This window comes from Mus musculus, chromosome 6 (genome assembly GCF_000001635.26).
Source record: "Mus musculus strain C57BL/6J chromosome 6, GRCm38.p6 C57BL/6J".
Lineage (NCBI taxonomy): Eukaryota > Metazoa > Chordata > Mammalia > Rodentia > Muridae > Mus > Mus musculus.
The window spans coordinates 136,397,082-136,419,873 of record NC_000072.6 but is presented as its reverse complement, the minus strand read 5'-3'; the positions used below and the strand labels follow the sequence as shown (position 1 = coordinate 136,419,873).

Here is a 22,792-nt window from a genome sequence, read left to right as displayed (position 1 = left end):
TGGAGATAGTAGTGGGGTTGCTGGTCTTATGGTCATTCTATTTTTATTCCCTGAGAGTCCCCGGATTGCTTTCACTGATGGGTCTCAGCATTCTCTTCCACAGCGTTTGAGAACTCCTTTGACTCTGCACCCTCGCCAGCACTTGCAGTAATCATTTCGACAATGGTTGTCCTGACTGGGGTTCTGACAGGGACACGGGCTGCATCTGCAGGAAATGCTGACCTTGCCCCGGGCAGATGTCTAATGGGTAACTAAAAGCAAGGTAGAACCTTGCCCCTCTGCCTTCATTTTGTATTTGCTTCTTCTGCTTTAAACTGGGACAAATTCCTGCTCCACTCTCCATGTTAATCATTTAGATAGTGTTTGTCCTCTGCTTCAAGGTTCAACACACCCAGATAAGTACCTAAGGGGGTTTAAAGATTTTTCTGGAACATTCTGAATGCCCTGCTGTAGAATTCCTAGAGGGACATTCCTAGAAGTCTACACTCGTGGCTCAGCACTTTCCAGGAACTGGAGTTTTGCAGGCAGCTCATCCCATGAGGATAATGCACACTTAAGATGGAGCCGTCTTCTAGTGGGAACTGAGTCGTGTCTCCCTCTCAGGATGACAAGGCAGAGGGAAAGACAACATGCAAGGCGAATGGAGATTGCACCCATAGTGCCAGCAACTTCCTTAGCACCAAAAGGAGGTTGCCAGGATGCGAGTGGTGGCTACTGCTCTCGCTGGCAAGGCACTGGAGTGTGCAAGTTTCCTGAGCCCTCGCCTTCGTTCTCTTTGCTCTGAACAAACCCCAGGTCACTCCTGCTGCCCAGGCTACAACCCTTGGACCTGTTTTCCTCCCATGGCGACGCTGACTTTCTTGCCTGTTTTTGAGGTATGTCCTCACGTAGCCTCTCTTGGCCTCAAACTCCCCTCTTCCCATCTGGCTTCTCCCCCCCTCCTCTCTCTCTCTCTCCTCTCTCTTCTCTCTCTCTTTTTCCTCTCTCTCTTCTCTCTTCTCTTTTCTCTCTCTCTCTCTCTCTCTCTCTCTCTCTCTCTCTCTCTCTCTCTCTCTCTCTCCCTCTCTCTCTCTCTCTCTCTCCTCTCTCTCTTCTCTCTCTATCTCTCTCCTCTCTCTCTCTTTCCCCTCAAGGCCTGCTTCAGTCTGGACTCTTGCAAATGCCTCTGGCTGTTCTCCCTCTTATCTACATGAAACCCCTCCTCCTAGGCGTTCCTTGGAGCGGGCACGTCCTCTTTTTCTTTCACCAAGGCACTGTATGCTGGAGATGCATGGCAGAGGAAGCTTCTTGTGAGCCAGGAAGGGTAAGAGAAAGAGAAGTGACTGGTCCCACAATCCTCTTCTAGAGCATGCCCTCTGTGACCTAATAAGCTTTCTCTTAAAGGCTCCCCATCTTCCAGTACCACCCCCCAGGAGCCAAGCCTTTAAAATACATGCATTTGACGCTCTGTGCCACGGAATTCCACCCCGGCCTCCCCCTCGTGATAAAATAAGTGTTCATTTCAACTCCTCGAGTCTCCAATCTCAGTGGCAGGGGAACCCTAGTGATAGGAGAAAAGGCCCACCGGACATTTAGATCTTTGTCTCCAGTCAGAAGTATGAGAAGAAACTGTTAAACCCCCATCTTTTTTTTTTTATCTATTTCTGGCCCCTCTTCTTATCTATCTGCTTGTCAGGAATCTAACTCCTGCTCCCTCTGGGGTGTGGCTGGGGATGTAGCTCAGTTGGCACGGTGCTTTCATAGCAGGCACAGTCCTGGGGTTCCATTCTCAGTGCTGTATGAATAGAGCAGGCAGGACATGCCCATAAGCCCAGCATTGTTGGGGGCGGGGTTGAGAAGTTCTGGGCGGAGCCTCAGGGAGCTCACAGGAGTGTTAGCCTCCTTCAGGGTTTCTTTAGGACCTGACAGGTTGAGGCCCCACATAACAGGGCATTCAATTCTGTTTTCTTTTTTCTTTCCCCCACCCCCCTCGGCCCCCGCTATCTCTTATTCTGTTGTCAATTGGCAATAATCACACCTCGAATAAAACTCATTGGCTATGATACTGCCATTGCACAGAGCTGAGCACTCAATTCTGGACTGACCATGTAAAACTACGATTCCAAAATAAACTTTCTTCTCTGAATTTTAATTTGTTTTAAAAACTTATTTATTTGTCTGTCTGTATGTGAGCGTGTGTGAGCATATGTGTCAAAAGAGGGCATCAAATTCCCTGAGACTGAAGTCGTAAGCAGTTGTGAGGTACTGTGTTGGTGTGGGGAACTGACAATAACTTTCTTTCCGGGAACTTTTCTTTTTCTTTTCTTTTCTTTTCTTTTCTTTTCTTTTCTTTTCTTTTCTTTTCTTTTCTTTTCTTTTCTTTCCTTTCCTTTCCTTTCCTTTCCTTTCCTTTCCTTTCCTTTCCTTTCCTTTCCTTTCCTTTCCTTTCCTTTCCTTTCCTTTTCTTTTCTTTTCTTTTTTCTTTTTTGAAGGAAGGTCTTGAGTATCCTAGGCTATCCCAAGAGTTACTATGTAGCCACAGATGGCAAGCTCTTGATCCTCACACAACATCTTTCAAGTCTTGGCATTAAAGGCATGTGCTACCGTCCAATATTTCATTATATTTTCCTGCCTATATATCATATACACCTTGCTTATATTCATATATATACACACACATATATATACATACACACACATATATACATATATGTAATTTAAATCTAGTCCCTATATATGATAGACTAAACCTTTTACTTTTATAAGTTATTTGCTTCAGGTATTTTACTATAGAAATGGAACGCCGCCTCATACAGAAACCTATTGGTAAGCGCTTTCAAACTAGGTATCAATAATGCCTAAAATAAACAACTCTTCACCAGACCGTCCAGGAAGGCTGTGTCCAGCCACTGTGTTCAGAAGGAGAGGCCGTGTCATGCTCGACACGTGAAGAAGCCGTGTATGTAAATACTGCTGGCAATGATACCGAAAACCTAGACACTCTGTGGGCACCGTGGACTTTATAGAAGCAGGGTTGCTTTCCTTGTTAACCCTTTCCTAACCAGTACCTTCCAGTTTTCTAACGTTCCACATTTTGAGGTCATACTTCATTCTGAGGTGATTTTATTGCCTGTTGGCCTAGCAATTTCAAGGCAAAAAGCACACTTAGTTTCCTCGAATGTGCATGTTGGCCATCTTTGGTCCTTTTAGCTGGTGTTCATGGTGAGAATGGAAGCAAATGTTGCTGAAGGGATAGACTCAAGGAAAGACTTGTGTATCTGCTGCCTGTGACCTCACACATGAGTTTTCTGATTTGAGAGAACGTCATACCCCGTTCCACAGCTTCCGGTGTTTTGTGTGGAGAAAGGAAGGGAATGGTGGTCTGCGTTCAGGATTCCTTGGGCTCAGTGAGACTCCAGGAACAAGTCTGTGCCCTTCGGTCACTTCATTTTGCGTCAGTGTCCTGGCTAGTTTTATGTCTGCTTCATAGAACCTAGGGTCCTTAGAGAACACAGTTCCATAAGTTTAGGCTTCAGGCCTACCTGTAAGGCATTTTCTTAATTCCTCATTGAAGAGCACCAGCCCTGCCTCCAGGTTCCTGCCCTGCTTTGAGTTTCTGTCCTGACTCCGTTTGGTGATGAACAGTGATGTGGAAGCAGAAGCCACATAAAGTCTTTCCTCCCCAACTCTTTGGCCAAGGTGTTTTACGGCAATACGCATCCTCGCTGAGACAAGTTGGTACCGGGATAGTGGGTATTGCTGTGACAGAACTGACCACACTTTGGGGGGAGGATTGTGGAAGAACTTTGGGCTAGAAAAGTTATTGATTGTTAAGAGCTCACTGAGCTGTTCTGTGGCAGCTTTCAAAACCAGAATGCTGAGAGAGCCGTGCAGAAGATGGAGGCCTGGCTTGGAACCCTTCAGAGACTCTACCAGGGCACTTGCATGAAGAATCTGTGGTATTTGGTCAGCTGGAACTGAAGAATCAGCTGTGATTAATAAGAGACCAGAACCACTAAAGTAAAATGTTTGCTTTGCTGGGACAATAGGTGCTGGTCAGCTAGGGCTGAAGAATCAGCTATGGTTAAGAAGAGACCAACAACATCATTGAGGTGAAATCTTCTGGGAAGCATTTCCTTAGGGCCAGCACACAGAAGCTGCGGTCCAGAAGTGGCCAAGTTTGTGCAGCCTTGTGATAGCAGCTGAACTTGGTAGTTGAAGTCACCCAGGTGGTACTGGTTTAGAAGGCAGGAAGGGGTCACGGAGAACAGCTGAGGTTTGCTACTGGGAGAGGCCATAAAGGAAGGCAGAGCCAAAGAGGCAATAGGAGCTCCGGGATTCAAGAGGTCATGCAGAGAAGTTGAGGCTTGGCACCACGAAGAGAGGCTGTGAGAGGCTGTGAGTGAAAGTGTCGCCTAGCTTTAGCAGAAGATTCCAGCATTTCGGAGATTCCAGTACCACGCCTGGGATGACCTCCAAGAACGGCAGTCTCGGCCACTAGAAGACAAGCTGTGTTGCAGAGAGCAGAGCCAGAAGAGGGTCCCAAGCCTGTTGGAAGGGCCCAGATTGTGAGTAACTCTCAGATATTAGACACTGAATTATTTATACTACTGGAGTTTTGATTTTGCTTTGTTCATATTGTGACTGTGTCTTGGTTTTTCCTCACTTGAGGTATGAAAGCACTTCAATTTCTTTTCTCTTTTCTTTTCTTTTCTTTTCTTTTCTTTTCTTTTCTTTTCTTTTCTTTTCTTTTCTTTTCTTTTCTTTTCTTTTCTTTTCTTTTCTTTTCTTTTCTTTTCTTTTCTTTTCTTTTCTTTTCTTTTCTTTTCTTTTCTTTTCTTTTCTTTTCTTTTCTTTTCTTTTCTCCCTTTCCTTTCCTTTCCTTTCCTTTCCTTTCCTTTCCTTTCCTTTCCTTTCCTTTCCTTTCCTTTCCTTTCCTTTCCTTTCCTTTCTTTTTCTTTTCTTTTCTTTTCTTTTCTTTTCTTTTCTTTTCTTTTCTTTTCTTTTCTTTTCTTTTCTTTTCTTTTCTTTTCTTTTCTTTTCTTTTCTCCCTTTCCTTTCCTTTCCTTTCCTTTCCTTTCCTTTCCTTTCCTTTCCTTTCCTTTCCTTTCCTTTCCTTTCCTTTCCTTTCCTTTCCTTTCCTTTTCCCTTTTCCCTTCTTTTCCTTTTCCCTTCTTTTCCTTTTCCCTTCTTTTCCTTTTCCCTTCTTTTCCTTTTCCCTTCTTTTCCTTTTCCCTTCTTTTCCTTTTCCCTTCTTTTCCTTTTCCCTTCTTTTCCTTTTCCTTTCTTTTCCTTTTCCTTTCCCCTTCTTTTCCTTTCCCCTTCTTTTCCTTTCCCCTTCTTTTCCTTTTCCCTTCTTTTCCTTTTCCCTTCTTTTCCTTTTCCCTTCTTTTCCTTTTCCCTTCTTTTCCTTTTCCCTTCTTTTCCTTTTCCCTTCTTTTCCTTTTCCCTTCTTTTCCTTTTCCCTTCTTTTCCTTTTCCCTTCTTTTCCTTTTCCCTTCTTTTCCTTTTCCTTTCTTTTCCTTTTCCTTTCTTTTCCTTTCTTTTCCTTTCTTTTCTTGTTTTTTGAGACAGGGTTCTCTGAAGCCCTGGCTGTACTAGAACTCACTTTGTAGACCAGGCTGGCCTTGAACTCAGAAATCTGCCTGCCCCTGCCTCCCGAGCGCTGGGACTAAAGGGGGGTGCCACCACGCCTGGCTCTTCATTTCTTTTTGATTTTATAAAAGCCCACATTTGAGAGATTTTAAACTTAAAACTTTTTTAATCTTACAGAGAATTTGTGTTTTAAAAGACTGGATTTTTTTTTTTTTTAAAGAGACAACCTTTCAAGTGGTGAGTTTGTAAGGCTGTGGGACTTTCCAAGTTTGTAAAATGGTTTTGTCTTAGAGTTTCAATTGCTAGGAAGAGAATCCATGACCACAGCAATTCGTGAAGGAAAACTTTTCATTGGGGCTGGCTCACAGATTCAGAGGTTTAGTCCATTGTTGTCATGGTGGGAAACATAGTGGTGCCCGGGCAGACATGGTGCAAGAGAAAGAGCTGAGAGTTCTACACTGGGGTCTGTAGGCAGCAGGAAGAGAGCGGGTGATACCGGGCCTGGCTTGAGCATATGAAATCTCAAAGCCCACCCTCAGTGACACACTTCTCCAACAAGGCCACAGTCACTCCAACAAAACCACACCTCCTGATACTGCCACTCCCTAAGAGCCTATGGGAGCCATTTTCATTCAAATCACCATAGTTTTATATTGTGATGTCCTTATTAATGTGTTCATCTTGGGGATGATCAAGAAAGAAAAGGTGTGGCTTAACAGTGATCTGTTTGTGTATAAAATTGGCAAGAGGTCAGCTGTCCCGGTAAGTTTATGTCAGCTGGGAAACAAACTGAAGTCATCAGAGAGGAGGGAGCCTTAATTAAGAAAATGCCTCCATAGGCTCAGGCTGTAGGCAGGCCTGTAAAGCAATTTCTTAGTGACTGATGTGGGAGGGCTCAGCCATTGTGGGTGGGGCCATCCCCTGGGCTGGGGCTCCTGGGTTCTATAAGAAAGCAGGCTGAGCAAGCCATGGGGAGCAGAGCAGTGAGCAGTGACCCCGTGCTCTCTGTGTCCGTTCCTGCCTCCAGGGTCCTGTCCTCTCTGTGTCCGTTCCTGCCTCCAGGGTCCTGTCCTCTCTGTGTCAGTTCCTGCCTCCAGGGTCCTGTCCTACAGGACTCCTCTGCTTTTGCTGATGAACTGTCCCGTGGAACTGTGAGCGAGACAAACCCTCTCCTTCCCAAGTTGCTTTTGGCCTGGTGTTTCATCACAGCAATTGTAACCCGAAGGCAGTCAGCTTTGTCATGGTCAAAAGCTGGGGGGCACTTGATGCTCTGCAGAGCCCATTTGACATGTATAACCACTAACATTATCCAGTATTTTTTTTAACAGTTTTGAAGACAGGAGAGGTGTGAATGGAGGTAAAAACCTGCTAACTTAGTGAGGTAACTTTCTTTTCTTTCCTTAAAAAAAGATTTACTTTTTTATGTATATAAGCACACTGTAGCTGTCTTCAAACACACCAGAAGAGGGCATTAGATTCCACTACAGATGGTTGTGAGCCACCACGTAGTTGTTGGGAATTGAAATCAGAACCTCCGGAAGAGCAGTCAGTGCTCTTAACTGCTGAGCCATCTCTCCAGCCCAATTTTATTTCCTTAACTATATACAAAGTGTCTTTACCAGCCTGATCCTACAACAAAACTACCAGCTCTTTAGAAATCTCTTTATACCTGTGACAGTCTCTCTCTCACTTTTTTTTTTTTAGTTTCTAAATTTTTTTTAAATTGGGTATTTATTTCATTTACATTTCCAATGCTATCCCAAAAGTCTCCCACATGCTCCCCCACCCACTCTAAGTTTTTTATTTTAAAACATTTATAGTATAATTTAAAATTTTTATGCAAGAATCATATACTATTTACTTTTTTTGTTTCTTTAAAAATTTTTTTTTATTTATTTACATTTCAAATGTTAACCCCTTCCCTGGTTTCCCATCTGCAACCCCCTATCCCAATCTCCTTTCTTCTATGAGGCTGCTCCCCCACCCACCTACCCACTCCCACCTCACTGCCCTAGCATTCCCATACACTGGGGCATCAAGCCTTCACAGGACGAAGGGCCTCCCTTCCTACTGATGCCTAATAAGGCCCCTTTAGCTCCTTCAGTTCTTCCCCTAGCTCCTTTATTGGGGTCCCTGTATCAGTTCCATGCTTGGCTGCGAGCATCTGTATTATTGGTCGAGAGCTGGCAGAGCCTCTCAGGACACAGCTGTGTCAGGCTCAGGTCAGCAAGCACTTCTTGGCATCTGCACTGGTTTCTGAGTGTGGTATCTGCATGTGGGATGGATCCCCAGGTGAGGACCTCTCTGGATGGCTTCTCCTTCACTCTCTGCTTCATTCTTTGTCCCTATATTTCCTTTAGACAGGAGCAATTCTGGGTTAAAACGTTGGAGCAGGGTGGGTGGTCCCATCCCTCAATCGGGGTGTGTGTGTGTGTGTGTGTGTGTTTGTCGGGTTGCCTAACCTCTGGGTATGGTCTCTCCAGGTTCTCCCTCCCCTCTGCATGGTATTTCAGCTAATGTCATCCCTGTAGGGTCCTGGGAGGCTCTTGCTTTCATGGCATCTGGGATTTTCTGGTTGCTGCCCCAGCTCCCCAACCCCCATTGCTACACACCTCTGTTCAATTTCCTGACCCTCTGTACATCTCCTCCATCTCCTTCCATACCTGATTCTTCACCTCTTTCCCTCCCCCTTTTCTCTTCCTCCCAAGTCCCTCCCACCTTCTACTTCTTTGATTATTTTGTAAGTAGGACTAAAGCATCCACTCTTTGGTCTTCCTTCCTCTTGAGCTTCATGTGGTCCATGACTTGTATCATGCGTATTCCACACTCTTTGCCTAATGCCCACTTATCAGTAAGTGCATACCATGTGTGTTCTTTTGTGACTGAGATAGCTCACTCAGGGTGATATTTTCTAGATCCATCCATTTGCCTGTTGATTTCATGATGTTATTGTTTTTAACAGCTGCGTAGTACTCCATTGTGTAAATGTAGCACACTTTCTGTATCCATTCCTCTGTTTAGGGACATCTGTTTTTTGTTTTTGTTTTTTTCCTAGCTTCTGCCTATTATAAATAAGGCTGCTATGAATATAGTGGAGCATATATCCTTATTAAATGTTGGAGCATCTTCTGGGTATATGCCCAGGAGTGTTATAGCTGGGTCCTCCGATAGTACTATGTCCAATTTTCTGAGGAACTGCCAGACTGATTTCCAGAGTGGTTGTGCCAGCTTGCAATCTCGTCAGCAATGGGACTAAGTGTTGAACATGTAAGAGTGTTGCTTCTCAGCCATTAGTGATTGCTGCTTCCTGTTATTATTGATGTTATTTTTATGTTTGTGTGGTTATCTTCTATTGTGTTTGTTGAAAGGAGATTACTTTCTTGCTTTTTCTAGGGTGTAGTGTCCCTCTTTGTGTTAGAGTTTTCCATCTATTATCCTTTGTAGGGCTGGATTTGTGGAAAGATATGTGTACATTTGGTTTTGTCATGGAATAGCTTGGTTTCTCCATTTATGGTAATTGAGAGTTTTGCTGGCATTTGTGTTCTCTTAGGGTCTGTATAACATCTGCCCAGGATCTTCTAGCTTTCATAGTCTCTGTTGAGAAGTCTGGTGTAATTCTGATAGGTCTGCTTTTTATGTTACTTGGCCTTTTCCCCTTACTGCTTTTAATATTCTTTGTTTTGTGCATTTGGTGTTTTGATTATTATGTGACAGGAGGAATTTCTTTTCTGGTCCAATCTATTTGGAATTCTGTCAGTTTCTTGTATGTTCACGGACACCTCTTTCTTTAGGTTAGGGAAGTTTTCTTCTATAATTTTGTTGAAGATATTTACTGGCCCTTTAAAGTTTGGAGTCTTCACTCTCTTCTATACCTATTATTCTTAGGTTTCATCTTCTCATTTAGATTTCCTGGATGTTTTGGGTTAGGACCTTTTTGCACTTTGCATTTTCTTTGACTGTTGTGTCTGTTTCCTATGGTATCTTCTGCACCTGAGATTCTCTCTGCCATCTCTTGTATTCTGTTGATGACGCTTGCATCTATGACTTCTGATCTCTTTCCTAGGTTTTCTCCAGAGTTGTCTCCCTTTGTGATCTCTCTTTTGTTTTATTTTTCTATTTCCATTTTAGATCCTGGATGGTTTTATTCAGTTCCTTCACCTGTTTGGTTGTGTTTTCCTGTAATTCTTTAAGCGATTTTTGTGTTTCCTTTTTAAGGGCTTCAAGTTGTTTCCCCTGTTCGCCTCTATTTCTTTCTTTCTTTCTTTCTTTCTTTCTTTCTTTCTTTCTTTCTTTCTTTCTTTCTTTCGTTCGTTCGTTCGTTCGTTCGTTCTTTCTTTCTTTCTTTCTTTCTTTCTTTCTTTCTTTCTTTCTTTCTTTCTTTCTTTCTTCCTTCCTTCCTTCCTTCCTTCCTTCCTTCCTCCCTCCCTCCCTCCCTCCCTCCCTCCCTCCCTCCCTCCCTCCCTCCCTCCCTCCCTCCCTCCCTCCCTTCTTTCTTTCTTTCTTTCTTTCTTTCTTTTTTGTTTTTGTTTTTTGAGACAGGGTTTCTCTGTGTAGCCCTGACTGTCCTGGAACTCACTCTGTAGACCAGGCTGGCCTTGAACTCAGAAATCCACCTGCCTCCCGAGTGCTGGGATTAAAGGCATTCACCACCATGCCCAGCTTCTTCTCTATTTCTTTAAAGGAGTTATTTATGTCCTTCTTAAAGTGGTCTATCATCATCATGAGATATGATTTTTAAATCAAAGTCTTGCTTTTCTGGTGTGTTGGAGTATCCAGGGCTCACTGTGGTGAAAGAACTGGGTTCTGATGATACCAAGTAGCCTTGATTTCTGTTGCTTGTGTTCTTGCCCTTGTCTCTAGCCATCTGGTTATCTCTGGTGTTAGCTGGTCTTGCTGTCTCTGACTGTGGCTTTTCCCTCCTACAAACCTGTGTGTCAGTACTCCTGAGAGACCAATTCTCTCCAGGAAGAATTTGGGTAGGGAGAGCTGTGGCACAGGGTCAGCTCCAGGGCACAGATGGAAACCGGAAGGATTCTGTCCCCAGCTGTTCCATGGTTCCTGTGTCCTGATGGCTCTGGGTGGATCCCTCTTGGGCCAGAAATTTGAGCAGAAGTGGTGGTCCTACCTGTGCTCACAGATGTGTACTCCTGGGAGATGAGCTCTCTTCCATTGGGTACCGGGTATAGAGAGCTGTGGCACAAGGTCATCTCTGGGTGCAAATGGGAAAGCTACCTGTGTCATTCTACATAGGTAGTCTACCCTTCTCTTAAGCCTTTCCAAACCTAGAGGACTCCTTTGCTCTCTTTCTTAGAGTAGTGTTTTACCTATGTCCTGACAGCTGCTTCTCTGCTGTCCCTGGGAGCCCAAAGAGAAAATTCCTAAAATCCCTATCTCTTATCTGGAGCTTCTTCCACAAAGGTAGGTGTGTGTGTGTGTGTGAGTGAGTGTGAGAGTATGAGAGTGAGTGTGTGTGAGTGTGTGTGTGTGTGAGTGTGAGAGTGTGTGAGTGAGAGTGTGTGAGTGAGAGTGTGTGAGTGAGAGTGTGTGAGAGTGTGTGAGTGAGAGTGTGAGAGTGTGTGTGTGAGTGTGTGTGTGTGTGTGTGTGTGTGTGAGAGAGAGAGAGAGAGAGAGAGAGAGAGAGAGAGAGAGAGAGAGAGAGAGAGAGAGAGAGAGATCCAGTTGCTTATAAAAGAAATCTCTAGGCCTGGTGAGATGGCTCAGTGGGTAAGAGTACCTGACTGCTCTTCCAAAGGTCCGGAGTTTAAATCCCAGCAACCACATGGTGGCTCACAACCATCCGTAATGAAATCTGACGCCCTCTTCTGGTGTGTCTGAAGACAGCTACAGTGTACTTACATATAATAAATAAATAAATCTTTAAAAAAAAAAGAAATCTCTAGCTTTTCCCCTGCACCCTTGCCAGACTGAACCATGTCACCACCATAGAGGAGAGGGACTCCAAGACAAGTCAGTAAGGGTCGAATCATTTCACCTTTACAGTGAGGCAGCTCAAGGCTATCCAGCTGGCTTTGCCTCAGGTCATAGAGCAGATGGAAACCACAAAACGTCTCCCAAGCAACTTGTTTTAAACCAGGCAGGGACTTTCCATTCCTGAGCACTCTTATCTATGGAGGCTTTTAGAGGCGCACTCAAACCTCTCTTCAGGACACACCTAACTGCATCTGACATTTATGTAAGCTTTTGTAGTTTGCTAACTATTAGGTTTTCTAGGTACAATAATCAAATATCCTGTAACACCTCTTGGTCTATTTGCTCTCAACCTGGCAGGGAGGGAGGGTGTGGCAGCAAGGACAGCTAGAGGCTGTGGTGGTGAGACAGCAAGGGCACCTGCATACCTCTCAGTAGACTCAGAAGCAGGGACTGCAGAGAGTACCTCAGGCAGCACTCAGGCCCAGGCTGTAAAGGTCAAGGTCACACCCATTTTTCAGCAAGTTTCCACTTTCCAAGGCTCCCCAATCTGCCAGCAGTGCTTTGGGCTAGGGACCTGGCTTACCTTTTGCTATTAACTCTGTTCTGTTTGTTTGGTTTCTGACTCCAGGACAAGGGGCTGGGGTGCATATTTCACATACCAAAGCAGAGCTGGCTTCCAGGTTCTCCCAGCATCCCTCAGGCCTACCTGGCATACCTTGATCCCCACCCTGAACTTTCCAGCCCAGGGGCGGAGCTGCCCTTCCCCCAGAGGCTCTTCCCTATATAAACCAGACTTCTTACTCTCTCCTCCTCTCACCTTCTCTCTCTTCTCATCCTCTCCGCGAACTCTCTCTCTCTCTTTCATTCTCTCTACCCAACTCCTCTCTCTCCCTTCCCATGGTGACTTCTCTAGCCTCCTTCCTTGGGGTTCCCAGAGAGCAAGCCTCAGGGTGTCAAGACCATCTGACTCTATAGCCCAGGCCAGTAACTGTCAGGAACTGGGCATGTGAGAAGTTGATCTATAAGTGATCTGGGTAGGAGGCGCTGTTATCCTGACCTCGGATGTTTGCCATTAAGTGTTTTTATATGTTTATGATTTAAGATTGTGAAAATGATTGTGGTTTCACAGCATATGCCGTGTGTAATTTGATTGAGCAGGTAGCCGACCCTGAGTAGTAAATCTAACTTCATCATCCTGGTTCCCCTCACTGTAACAGACATTTAGAGTCAGTGACTGGTGGTACAGCCTTTGGGGAGTAAAGCTATTGCAGCAGACTTGGGTCGAACAGAACCCACTGCATTCCACTGGAGAGCCTCTGCTCCAGAGCTGGCCCATGACCTGTGTGGTGAGGACGTCATCAGAGTTGTTATTTAGTGCCTGTACTCTACAGCTTCGATGGGGACTGTGGGAGATGGAACGTGGGTCATGAATTTTCACCATTAATACCCCCCTTTCCTTTTTCCTCTCCCTCTCCTTTCCCTCTCCTCTCCCTCTCCCTCTCCCTCTCCCTCTCCCTCTCCCTCTCCATCATCTCCCTCTCCATCATCTCCCTCTCCATCATCTCCCTCTCCATCATCTCCCTCTCGATCATCTCCCTCTCCATCATCTCCCTCTCCATCATCTCCCTCTCCATCATCTCCCTCTCCATCATCTCCATCTCCATCATCTCCATCATCTCCATCTCCATCATCTCCATCTCCATCATCTCCATCTCCATCATCTCCATCTCCATCATCTCCATCTCCATCATCTCCATCTCCATCTCCATCATCTCCATCTCCATCTCCATCTCCATCTCCATCATCTCCATCATCTCCATCATCTCCATCATCTCCATCTCCATCTCCATCATCTCCATCTCCATCAACTCCATCTCCATCTCCATCTCCATCAACTCCATCTCCATCTCCATCTCCATCATCTCCATCTCCATCATCTCCATCTCCATCATCTCCATCTCCATCTCCATCTCCATCTCCATCATCTCCATCTCCATCTCCATCTCCATCTCCATCTCCATCTCCATCTCCATACTCTCCCTTTTCCACCATCTCCATCTCCATCATCTCCATCTCCATCTCCATCTCCATCTCCATCATCTCCATCTCCATCTCCATCTCCATCTCCATCTCCATCTCCATCTCCATCTCCATCTCCATCTCCATCTCCCTCTCCCTCTCCATCTCCATCTCCCTCTCCCGGTCCCTCTCCTGGTCCCTCTCCCGGTCCCTCTCCCGGTCCCTCTCCCGGTCCCTCTCCCGGTCCCTCTCCCGGTCCCTCTCCCGGTCCCTCTCCCGGTCCCTCTCCCGGTCCCTCTCCCGGTCCCTCTCCCGGTCCCTCTCCCGGTCCCTCTCCCGGTCCCTCTCCCGGTCCCTCTCCCTGTCCCTCTCCCTGTCCCTCTCCCTGTCCCTCTCCCTGTCCCTCTCCCTGTCCCTCTCCCTGTCTCTCCCCTGTCCCTCTCCTGTCCCTCTCCTGTCCCTCCTCTCCTGTCCCTCCTCTCCTGTCCCTCCCTCTCCTCTCCCCTCCCCTCCCCTCCCCTCCCCTCTCCTCCCCTGTCCCTCTCCTGTCCCTCTCCTGTCCCTCTCCTGTCCCTCCTCTCCCCTCTCCTCTCCTCTCCTTCCCCTCTCCCCCTCTCCCCCTCTCCCCCTCTCCCCCTCTCCCCCCCTCCCCCCCTCCCCCGGTCCCTCCCCCGGTCCCTCTCCCGGTCCCTCTCCCGGTCCCTCTCCCGGTCCCTCTCCCGGTCCCTCTCCCGGTCCCTCTCCCGGTCCCTCTCCTCTCCCCTCCCCTCCCCTCCCCTCCCCTCCCCTCTCCTCCCCTCTCCTCTTCTCTCCTTCCCCTCTCCCCCTCTCCCCCTCTCCCCCTCTCCCCCCTCCTCTCCTCTCCTCTCCCCTCTCCTCCTCTCCTCTCCCCTCTCCTCCCCTCCCCTCCCCTCCCCTCCCCTCTTCTCTCCTCTCCCCTCTCTCTTCAGTGCCTCAAAAACTCCTCTGCCTATTTCTACCCTTCCCTTTCTCCCTCTACCCTCTTTTTCCCTCTCTTTCCCCTCCCCCTTCCTCCCTCTTCTCTTCTTCCCCTCCCCTTTTCTCCCTCTTCTTCCCCTCCCCCTCCTCCCTCTTGTCTTCTTCCCCTACCCCTTCCTCACTCTTCTTTTCCTTCCTCTTCTTTGTGAGACAGGATCTGTAACTCAGGTTGGCCTGGAAGTAACTATACCCCTCTCTTTCTGTCTCTCTCTGTCTCTCTCTGTCTCTCTCTATCTGTCTCTCTGTCTCCCTCCCCTCTCTCTGTCTCCCCTCTCTCTGTCTCCCCTCTCCTCCCTCTCTCCTCTCCTCCCTCTCTCCTCTCCTCCCTCTCTCCTCTCCTCCCTCTCTCCTCTCCTCCCTCTCTCCTCTCCTCCCTCTCTCCTCCCTCTCTCTCTCCCCTCTCTCCTTCTCCCTCTCCTCTCTTTCTGTCTCCTCTCTCTTCTTTCTCCTCTCTCCTCCTTCCTCCCCCCACTCTTTCTCGTGAAAGGGAAATATGATATTCCATTCAATCCTTTACTTACAGGAATACTTTTTGAAATAAAGGGACACAGGAAAGAAATAGATTAGAATGCCTCTCTTGAAAACAGCATGGGGTTGCCTGCCCAGACTTCCCCTTGGCTGAGGGGACAAAGTGACTAGGAGAGGCATGGGAAGCTGCCAGCAAATGCCTCCAGCAGGCAGCAGGGGCTCAGCCCTGTTTTCCTCCAAGGCCACCTCCTCCCAGGGAGGGCAGCCCACTGCTCAGGGTGAAGGTGGAAATGTGGGCTTTTCTGTACCTTCTGGGACAACCGTGGCATTGTCTCTTCCTTTCAAGAAGCTGAGCTGCAATTCTCTAATTATTCTGTCTTTTATAAATGACATGCATGTTTATTAACACATTATGAATTATGACTTGATCTACAAATATTTTGGCCCAATACCTCATTCAAATAAATTAAGAAACACTCCTTAAAAATACCTAGAAAACCTTTCTCTCCCATTCTCTTCTCCTGTCTCTCCCTGCCCTCCCTTCTCTTATTCGTTTTCTTCTTCTTTTTGTGTTTTTTAAAAGGATTGTATTTTTATTTAAAATTGTGTATATGTTGTGTCTTTGTGCATGAGGAGGCATTTCCCAGCCAATATTTTGTGTTCTCTCCAGTTAAGAATTCTAAAATATAGCTCGGACTATCTATCTATCTATCTATCTATCTATCTATCTATCTATCCATCCATCCATCCATCTATCCTGCATGCCCATCCACCCTCTACCCACCCATCCACCCTCTACCCACCCATCCACCCTTCTACCCACCCATCCACCCTTCTACCCACCCATCCACCCTTCTACCCACCCACCCACCCTTCTACCCACCCACCCTTCCACCCAGCCATCCACCCTTTCAACCCATCCATCCATCCATCCATCCATCCATCCATCCATCCATCTAAGACAGGGTCTTACTATATATATGGTCCTGGATGGCCTAGAAATTGCTATGCACACTGGATTGACCTTGAACTCACTGAGATTAGCCTGCCCTGTTCTTCAGAGTTCTGGGATTAAATACATGTGCTCAAATTATCTTTATTTGTTTGTTTTGTTTTTTTCGATACAGGGTTTCTCTGTATAGCCCTGGCTGTCTTGGAACTCACTTTGTAGACCAGGCTGGCCTTGAACTCAGAAATCCGCCTGCCTCTGCCTCCCAGGTGCTGGGATTAAAGGTGTGCGTCACCACGCCCAGCTCAAATTCTTTTTAAAAAAAATAATATAGTTTTAATTTTATATGCATTAGTGTTTTCCTGCACATATGTTTGTGTGAGGGTGTCGGATCAGCCGGAACTGCAGTTTAAGACAGCTGTGAGTGACTGTGTGGGTTCAAGGCCTTGGACCGGGGACCTCTTGAAGAGCAGCAAGGGCTCGTAAGTGCTGAGCCATCTCAAATTGTCTCTTAAAATGAAAATCTGATTAGTTACTGTGGTGGTTTGATTAAGAATGGCGTCCACAGATTCATATACTTGAAGCTTTGTCATTAGGGCCTGGCACTATTTGAGAAAGATTAGGATTTGTGGCTGAGAGGGTGTGACCTTGTTGGAGGAGGTGTGTCACTTGTGGTAGGCTTTGATTTTTCAAAAGCCCACACCAGGCCAGTCTCTCCCCTCTTCTCCTTTTCCTCCTCTTCCTCGTCGTCCTCTCTTCACCTGCTTCCATGCTGAAATAATGTAATGACCTCTGAAACTGTAAGTCAGCCCCAATTAAGGGCTTTATTTTAATTTTATTATTTTTTCTTACAAGAGCTGCCTTGGTCATGGTGTCTCTTCCTAGCAATAGAACAGGAACCACGGTGCTCATTTATCTTCCTAAATCCCAAGGACTTTCTTCCTGTTGCTCTTAAGACAAAGACCACACTTCTGAGGTAGAGGCAGGAGGGTTGTAAAGGGTTGTGTTGTTGTTTATTTGTTCTTGTTTTCTGAGACGGTGTCATGAGACTGGCCTCACATTTACTGCTCAACTGATCCTCCTGCCTCTCTCTCCTGAACACTGAGATTACAGATGTGTACCACTGTCCTGGTTAGATTTCTGACAACTTGGCAAAAACTACAGTCATCTGAGATGAGGGAGCCTCAATGGAGAAAATATCCCCATCAGACTATTCTCCAGGCAGCCTGTGGGGCACTCTTTTCACTGGTGATTGATGTGGGATTAAAGCTGTATACCTACCACACCTGGTCCAGCCTTCCCTTCCCCTCCCCTCCCCTCCCTTCCCCTCCCTTCCCCTCCCCTCCCCTCCCCTCCCCTCCCCTCCCCTCTTCACCTATTCCATACGTGTATGGGTATTTTCCTTGCATGTATATCTGCAAACCACATGCATTCCTGGTGCCCATCGAGGCCAGAAAACAATATCAGGTCTCCTGGAATTAGAATTACAGACAGTTGTAAGTTTTTATGTTGGGTACTGGGAATTAAACCCTGGTGAGTGCTCTGAACTGTTGAATCTTCTTTCCAGCCCTGGCTTTCTCTCTTTCTGAAACAGCCTTATTCTATAGTCCAGGCATAACCATAACTCATGATATAGCCTGCATGAGTTGGCCTTGAACTCATAGCAACCCTCCTGCTTCAGCTTCTCAAATGCTGGGATTATAAGTATGCACCATGTGGTGTGCTCAGTTTGCACTCATATCAACTTCATATTTAGCTGAGCATGGTAGAACACATCTCTAATCTCAAAACTTGGGAGGCAAAGGCAGAAGGAATTCAAGGTCAGCCTGTGTTATATTGTTACAGTAGCGTTGGACAACTATTCAATGAGAAAAATTAATTTCTTCTCATGGAGAAAATGAAGTCTCTAGCCTGGGTGGAGATCCCACATCAGTTGGGCTGGCCTATTGCCTGGCTAAGAGACAACCTCTTGGGAAGATGGATTCTCCATGCTAAAGGGGACAGCAAGAATATTTATTCCTTTCTAAGATAATACATTTTTGATCAGGCGTCTTGCCGGGCCACTTCGCTTCCACACTAGTCTCGGAGGAGTGGAGAGGAAGGATGTCGTCAGGTCTTAAGGCTGAGCTGGAGTTCCTAGCATCCATCTTCCACAAGGACCACGAGCGGCTGCGCATCGTGAGCTGGCACCTGGATGACCTACAGTGTCAGTTCCTGGTGCCGGAGGCAACTGTGGGCAGTCCGCCCTCGCCGCCACCGCTCACCCTTCACTGCACCATCACCGAGTCCTACCCATCTTCACCGGCGATGTGGTTCGTGGACTCTGACGATCCAGATCTCACATCGATCCTGGAACGCCTGGAAAATTCGAAGCCAGACAGTTCGCTTAGTCAGCAGCTCAAGTGGCTGATCTGTGAACTCTGCCGCTTATATAACCTGCCTGAGCACCTGGATGTGGAGATGCTGGACCAGCCGGTCCCCATCGCTCAGAAGGCCACCATCAAAGATGGGTCTTCAGAAGAAGACGAAGATGCATCTTACGGACTGGACGACTCGGATTATTATGACATGAAAGAAGAAGAGACGAGTAGTGAGAAAACGTCAGAGAATGAAGGGCTTGAGAAAGAGGATTTGGAAATATTAGAGAATATCCAGAAAAACCTTTGGCAAAAGAATGCAAGTGGTGCCACGTCTGGCTCAGTGTGTGCTTCAGATAGACTTATGAAAGAACTCAGAGAAATATACAGATCGCAGAGTTACAAATCAGGGACTTTTTCAGTGGAACTGATAAATGACAGCTTATATGACTGGCACGTTAAACTGAGGAAGGTTGACCCTGATAGTTGCTTGTACAGAGACCTTCAGCGCTTGAAACAAAAAGAAGGCATAGACTATATTTTGCTTAACTTCTCTTTCAAAGATAACTTTCCGTTTGATCCTCCATTTGTTCGAGTCGTGTTGCCTGTACTCTCTGATGGTTATGTCTTGGATGGGGGGGCATTGTGTATGGAACTGCTTACCAATCAGGGCTGGAGCAGCGCCTACTCCATAGAATCGGTCATCTTGCAGATCAATGCCACCTTAGTCAAAGGCAAGGCCAGGGTGCGCTTTGGAGTAGATAATCACTATACTGAACAAGTGGCTAGACGGGTCTATAAATCCATGGTGCTGAAGCATGAGAAATCAGGCTGGTTCACTCCTCCACAGAAAGATGGGTAAATAGTAGAGCATCATGTATTTGGTATTTGTAGCAGTAGTGAGAAAGTTATTAGCTAATTGGTGCTTTAGTGGATAATCTCTCAACTGACCACCAGTAGAAGTGTCAGCCTTTCCATTTTGCTTACTGTGGGGGTCTTGGGCTGAACTGTGAGCCTTACTGTGGTTTTTCCTGATAAATAATCATAACTCCATTTTCAGTCTTCCATGTTCCTTGATTAAGTGAAATGTGTTAAGTAGGCCAGTCAGTTGTGACTTTAGATAATGCTGGTTATTAGGCTACTGGGGGGGGGATAATGAGTATTTTTAAACATTTGTTCCATTTAGTACTAATAAAAGTTTTTCCAGTGTCCAATACTGTTTTAGAAAATAAAATAAAATAAAATAAAAAAAGAATAAAAAAGAATACATTTTTTTCTTCCCAGAATTCCTGCCCTTGTGCAGTTGCTATGGTGTCAACTGTTAGGCCTGTCCATCTTTTTAAATCCTGACTCAGACAGGTACAACTTTATCTTTAAAACACAAAACAAAAAAATAACAAAACCCAACCAACTCCTTTTTTCTTTCTTTCTTTTTTTTTTAATCTGACAGACAGCAACTTTATCAAGTATACCCCTAACCCCAAATATAAACACAACCCAGTAAAAAAACAAAACAAACCATAAAAACAGACGAATAAGCAACATAAATACAGAGGTGGCTAAAATGGGGAGGACAGAGCCAAGTGGACTCACATAGAGTGGGGGTGGCCATAAATATTGAAGGACTTTAAGCTGGGAGCCCTAATGAGCTGGTGAGAAGCAAAGCTGGGGGCAGTGTGAGTAGCTAGATGGCTCTGGGGGGGGGGGACAGATGCTGCTTGTCTTGGCCCTGGCTGCCACTTGGCCCCACACCCCAGCTGTGAGCAACTTCACTTGGGCCCCTGGGCTTCTGATTCCTCGTCATCTTCATACATCTTTCCCTCCTCCTCCGCAGTGGCGTCCTGGTACTGCTGGTACTCGAACACCAGGTCATTCATGTTGCTCTCGGCCTCGGTGAACTCGATCTCATCCATGCCCTCACCCGTGTACCAGTGCAGGAAGGCCTTGCACCGGAACATGGCTGTGAACTGCTCGGAAATGCATTTGAACAGCTCCTGGGTGGCCGTGCTGTTGCCAATGAAGGTGGATGACATCTTGATCCCACGGGGTGGAATGTCACACACGGCTACATTGACGTTGTTGGGGATCCACTCCACTAAGTAGCTGCTGTTCTTACTCTGGATGGCCAGCATCTGCTCGTCCACCTCCTTCATAGACATACGCCCACGGAAGACAGTGGCCACAGTCAGGTAGCGGCCGTGGCGCGGGTCATAGGCAGCCATCATGTTCTTGGCATCGAACATCTACTGTGTGAGCTCAGGCACCGTCAGGGCACGGTACTGCTGGCTGCCCCGGTCTGTAAGTGGGGCGAAGCCGGGCATGAAGAAGTGGAGACGTGGGAACGGCACATGTTCACAGCCTGCTTGCGGAGGTCGGCATTGAGCTGACCAGGGAATCGAAGGGAGGTAGTGACTCCACTCATGGTGGCAGACACAAGGTGGTTGAGGTCCCCATAGGTGGGTGTGGCCAGCTTGACGGTGCGGAAGCAGATGTCGTAGAGGGCTTCATTGTTGATGCAGTAGGTCTCGTCCATGTTCTCCACTAGCTGGTGGATGGACAGGGAGGCGTTGTAGGGCTCCACCACAGTGTCAGACACTTTGGGTGAGGGCACCACACTGAAGGTGTTCATGATGCGGTCGGGATACTCCTCACGCACCTTGCTGATGAGCAGTGTGCCCCCACCCAGTGAGTGTGTCAGCTGGAAGCCCTGCAGGCAGTCACAATTCTCACACTGTTTCCGCACGACATCTAGGACTGAGTCCTCCAGCTCTGCGCCCTCCCTATAGTGCCCTTTGGCCCAGTTGTTGCCAGTACCACTCTGACCAAAGATAAAGTTGTCGGGCCTGAATAGGTGTCCAAAGGCGCCAGACCGAACACTGTCCATGGTTCCAGGTTCCAAGTACACCAGAATGGCCCTGGGCAGATACTTGTGAGAGGAGGCCTCATTGTAGTACATGCTGATGCGCTCCAGCTGCAGGTCTGAGTCCCCTACATAGTTGCCACTGGGGTCTATGCCGTGATCATCGCTGATAACCTCCCAGAACTTGGCCCCTATCTGGTTGCCGCACTGGCCGGCCTGGATGTGCACGATCTCCCTCATGCTGACTTCACGCGGCTAGAGACGAAAAGTCAGGTGGACAGCAGGCTGCGGGACAACTCCTTTTTTCTTATTTCAACTTCTTGCCAAAGCTTGGGCACCCTGTTTCAGACATCCTGGGTCTTCTCCATGTTTTTCTAAGTTATTTATCCCACCTTCTCCCATGTCACTGCTTACACATGGTGTGGCTTTCTCTCTTCATTTCCTCCATCTTCCTTTTCTCAGAAGTGCCTGGGTTGATTTTTACTGAATCCATTCTCAAACTCTTCTACCAGCGAGACTGAGATATCCAGAGGAGCCTCTGATTATTACCTTAGGGTTTTACTGCTGTGAAGAGACAATGCAACCGTTCCTCTTATAAAGGAATGCATTTAATTGGGACTGGCTTACAGTTTTAGAGTTCAGTCTACTATCTTTACACTGGGAAGCATGGCAGTGTGCAGGTAGACACGGTGCTGGAGGAGCTGAGAGTTCTACATCCTGAGCCACAGGCAGCAGAAGGAGAGACTGTACCACACTGGGTGTAGCTTGAGGATAGGAGACCTCAAAGCCCAACCACACAGTGACACACTTCCTCCAACAAGACCACACCTTCTAATAGTGCCACTTCCTATGGGCCAAGGGTTCAAACACCTGAGACTATGGTAGCCGTACCTATTCAGAACACAACAATCGAAGACCCTGTGTCCAAAGAGCAGAGCGAAGCCAAACCAGACCCCCCACATTTATATTGGTTACCTGTGCTCCCCACATAAAATAAGGAACTGAGGGATTTGTAGATTCACACCTATAGTAGGGTTCTCTTTCCACACCCACCCTACCAGTAAAAAATACAAAGTATTTGTTTGATTGCCACAAGCCTTTAGAAGAGAAGAAAGCCCATTGGTATGTTTTGATTCAAAAGTGACCAGGAACATCAATCAGTCTTCAGCCATATGGAGACAAGTTCTCAGTTTGTAGACTCTGGGATTATTGAAGTTTTTGCCCGGAAAGGAAAGGCAAGCCTCTAACATCAGTGTTGTCTGGGATGGGTGCAGCATGAGCAGTCTGCAGTCGGCATGCGTTCATTTCCCCAGGCACATGCAGGAGCAAGCCTCGGCTTGAATCAGAGCAGAGACATGTCTTGAGACCTGCAGTGGGGATGCCCTGGCACAAGGTAGCCACTGACTCCCTCCTCCATCCCTTCTGCTCTATGCTTTCTGGGGTTCTTTTGCTTGCTGTTTCACAGAGTGTCAAGAGTTGGTTTTGTCTGCTCTGGCTTCTAACCTTCAAGACAAAATAGAAAAGACCGATGGATACCCACATGTGCAGTTCCAGAGTCTCAGGAGAGAATATCAGGTTGGTGCCACTGCGGCCAAGAGAATGGGAGGCAGGCAGAAGCTGAACGCTCAGGATTGT

General features: G+C 46.9%; 1 protein-coding gene and 1 pseudogene across 5 annotated transcripts; one reads left to right on the top strand and one right to left on the bottom strand.

Annotated features, from left to right (window-relative positions):
- On the top strand, positions 1-19,562 carry E330021D16Rik (RIKEN cDNA E330021D16 gene). 5 transcript variants are annotated; one of them, XM_011241097.3, is made up of 4 exons: positions 2-875; positions 1,209-1,303; positions 3,840-4,547; positions 17,988-19,562. In XM_011241097.3, exon 4 carries the CDS (start codon positions 18,044-18,046, stop codon positions 19,157-19,159), a length of 1,116 nt encoding a protein of 371 aa, XP_011239399.1. In that variant the 5' UTR covers positions 2-875; positions 1,209-1,303; positions 3,840-4,547; positions 17,988-18,043; the 3' UTR covers positions 19,160-19,562. The 5 variants fall into 5 exon arrangements, with proteins under 5 accessions (XP_006505286.1, XP_011239399.1, XP_011239400.1 ...); XM_011241098.3 differs by lacking the exon at positions 1,209-1,303; XM_011241096.1 differs by lacking the exon at positions 2-875 and having other exon boundaries at positions 1,067-1,303.
- Tubb3-ps1 (tubulin, beta 3 class III, pseudogene 1) lies at positions 19,739-21,448 on the bottom strand (annotated as a pseudogene).